The sequence below is a fragment of the Fukomys damarensis genome, unplaced genomic scaffold (genome assembly GCF_012274545.1).
Source record: "Fukomys damarensis isolate Sample0158 unplaced genomic scaffold, DMR_v1.0_HiC HiC_scaffold_37, whole genome shotgun sequence".
In the NCBI taxonomy this organism is placed as follows: domain Eukaryota; kingdom Metazoa; phylum Chordata; class Mammalia; order Rodentia; family Bathyergidae; genus Fukomys; species Fukomys damarensis.
Genome location: NW_022900949.1, coordinates 7,523,312 through 7,526,506, shown reverse-complemented (window position 1 = coordinate 7,526,506; position 3,195 = coordinate 7,523,312). Strand labels below are relative to the sequence as shown.

The window sequence follows — 3,195 nt, the reverse complement described above, 5'->3', positions numbered from 1 at the left end:
CCCAGACCCACTCCCGGCCTCCCGGCAGTGGCAGAGCTTCCTGGACCTCGGCAGCGACGTCTCCGATGAGGCGCTGGACCACATCATGGACTCGCAGAAGCCCAATCAGTGCTGCACCTTGGTCTACAGCGTGGGGGCCACAGGTCCCCCCAAAGTCATAATGCTCAGCCACGACAATGTGAGTGCCACGCCGGGTGTGTGTGCGAGGGTCCGGCCCTGCTCTGTACCCAGCTGACAGCCGGGGCCCCGCAGATCACCTGGACCACCGCGGTCACCGCCCAGAGCCTGTGCTACAAGTTTCCGCCCGGAGGGCAGGAGGTGCTGGTGAGCTACCTGCCCCTCAGCTACGTTTGCGCTCAGATCTTCGACATGTGGCTGGCCATCGCTGTGGGCGGCGCGCTGTACTTCTCTCCCCAGGAGGCCAAGAGCCTGAGCCAGGCCCCGCACCCGCCTGGCGCCGTGAGTACTGCCCCGGGCCCGGGCTCACTCCGGAACGGCTCCAGAACCCCACTGGCCGTGCGGCCTCCGTCCCTTCCTGTCTGGGCCTCAGTTTCCCCATCTGTGAGGCGAAACAGATGTGAGCTGTCATCCTGGGGCACCACGCAGTGGCCCCCACAAGCAGGGGCTGACTTACTTTTCTCATTGGTAGAATACCCGATACCCATGACTTAAAGGAAGAGAGGTTTATCTATTTAGTTGGTTCATTTTGGTTTGTAAGTATTTGTTTGTTTATTTCTTTGGAGACAGGGCCTGACCTTGAACTTACTATGTAGCTCAGGCTAGTTTTGAACACCTGGTGATCCTCCTGCCTCGGCCTCCCAAATGCTGGGGTTACAGGTGTGCGCCACCACACTGGGTGAGGAAAGCTTTATGCTGGTGCACAGTTAGAGTCCATGGTTGGCTGGCTACAAGCCAGAAACAGGGAGGCAGACGGGCACGGTGGAGGAGAAGCTGCTCACACCATGACTGTCAGGAAGCAGAGACCCAAGCTAGGGGTGTGGGGAGGAAGACAGCGCCTTCCCTACCGCGCTCCCGGTGACCCTGACAGCACGCCGGCAGTGGCGCCCCCTAGTGCAGTCACCGTCCGCAGGCCCTGCCTCTCTCTGAGCACGCAACGCCTTGGCGGAACTCGGTATCCAAACCCAGCGAGGGGAAGTGGCCAATGCAGGAAGTTTAATGGAAGCATTAAAAGCAGGCCGGATACGAGTGCGGCACCGTGGAAAGCTGTCTGGGTTCTGCAGCGTGTGGGTCCGCACTGGCATGGCGCTAAGCATTTAGAGGAAGTGATCAGCTGGATGTGGTGAGCATCTATAATCTCAGCACGCTAAGAGGCTGAGGCAGGAGGACTGCACGTTCCAGCCCAGCCTGGGCAATTTAGTGAGTTAGAGAAATGGTGTCACAGAATAAAAAGTATGAAAAGGGCTGGGGTGGAGCTGAATGTCAAGGCCCGGGGGTTCCATCTCGAGAGAGAGAGAGAGAGAGAGAGAGAGAGAGAGAGAGCGAGAGAAAGGAAAGAAAAAAAGAAAGAAAGAAAGAAAGAAAGAAAGAAAGAAAGAAAGAAAGAAAGAAAGAAAGAGGGAGGGAGGGAGGGAGGGAGAAAAAGGAAAACAAAACAAAACAAAAGAAATGAAGAAAAAGAAAAGAAATACAGTCCTGACACTGCTGCAGCGTGGTTGGCCCTTGAGCCGAGCCACACACAGGAGGACACGCACCTCAGTGTGCCCAGGAGGCCCAGCGCACTCAGACCCACAGGGACAGGAAGGAGGACGGTGGTGCCGGGCTGGGGAGGGGCCGGGGTCAGCGTTTCCTGAGACAGAGCTCGGTGGGAGTGATGGAAAGTCCTGGGGGTGGATGGAGGGGCGGCACGGCCAAGGGATGCGATGTACTCCGTGTACAGCAGAAAATGATTAGGGTTAGTCACGCGGAGTGATGTATATCTAGAGTCCCAGCTACTGGGGAGGCTGAGGCAGGAGGGTCATTGAGCCCAGGAATTCAACACCACCCTGGGCCACATAACAGGACCCCGTCTCAAAACAACAACAGCAGCAAGACAATTTAACGTGAATTTTATTACTAAAAACATTAGCACACAAGGATAACCACCTACATGGTAAAACCAGTCACACACGGGATTACTCTGAATGTAGAAAGTCATATGCTGCCTGTCCAGCAGGAACAGCCACCGGGAGTGCTTGCTTCTGATTGCTCTGGAGCCAGGTAGTGAAAAGCTCTGGCTTCCCATGCTGAGAGGTGGAAGCTGATGGCCTGTGTAGCTCTTAAGGAGATAACTTCTGTAAAGGTCTCAATGAAAAAAATTTAAAAGGCCAAAGAGCTGGGGTGCAGCTTGGAGGCGAGCATTGGTCTGGCTTGTGTGAGGCCCTGGTTCCCTACCCAGTGCCACAAAATTTTTAAAAAGCCAAAATTTTGGGCCGGGGATTTGGCTGAGTGGTTCCGCCATCTGCCTTGAAAGCTCAAGGACCCTAGTTCTATCCCTGGTACCAAAAAAAAAGCCAAAATTTTACAGACATGAATGTGTTAGAATTTCGCATCATTTTCAAGTGGCATGAAAGTTTTTTTTTTTCAGTGCTAGGAAAGAACCCAGGGCCTTTGCACATGCTAGGCAAGCATTCACCAGAGCCACAACTTTTTTTTTTTTTTTTTTTTTTTTTTTTGGCAGGGTCTCAAATTCACAGCTATCCTTCTGCCTCAGCCTTCCAAGTACTAGGATTAAAGGTTTGTGCCCACCACAGTTGGAGTTTTTTGGGCACTTAATTCAAATTTTTTACTTTTGTTTTGTTTTGTTTTTTGGTACTGGGGATTGAACTCGGCACCAGCAGAACCGTTGAGCTAAATCCAAGCCCCGACTTTTTTTACTTTTTAATTGACATAGAACACATTTATGGAGTAGGGGGTGAGTTTGACACACACGTCCATTGTGCAGTGAGCAGTCGGGACAGTTAGCAGTTCCGTCTCCTTACACAGGGAACCTTAGTTTGTACTGCGCCCCTGTGCAATCCCCTGACAGCAGGGAGCTGAGGCGGTCAGGGCAGAGCTCTGCGCAGAGCTGTCTCTCTGTCCTCCCTTACTGGTGTTCTGTTGGGATCATTGCGGGATCCTTTCTGGTAACAACCGGACTTGATTCCACCCACTTCCTTTCATGTGTCTCCTTTTTGTGCGGCTTTGTCTCTGTCTTTC

General features: G+C 53.0%; 1 protein-coding gene across 1 annotated transcript in view; it reads left to right on the top strand.

The window, feature by feature from the left end:
• LOC104869722 (long-chain-fatty-acid--CoA ligase ACSBG2-like) overlaps positions 1-3,195 on the top strand; it is a 12,133-nt gene that overhangs the window by 4,485 nt on the left and 4,453 nt on the right. Inside the window, exons 6-7 of the mRNA XM_033759603.1 lie at positions 29-178; positions 253-660. Of these exons, the coding sequence (XP_033615494.1) occupies positions 29-178; positions 253-660 (558 nt within the window). The remainder of the gene's footprint in view (positions 1-28; positions 179-252; positions 661-3,195) is intronic.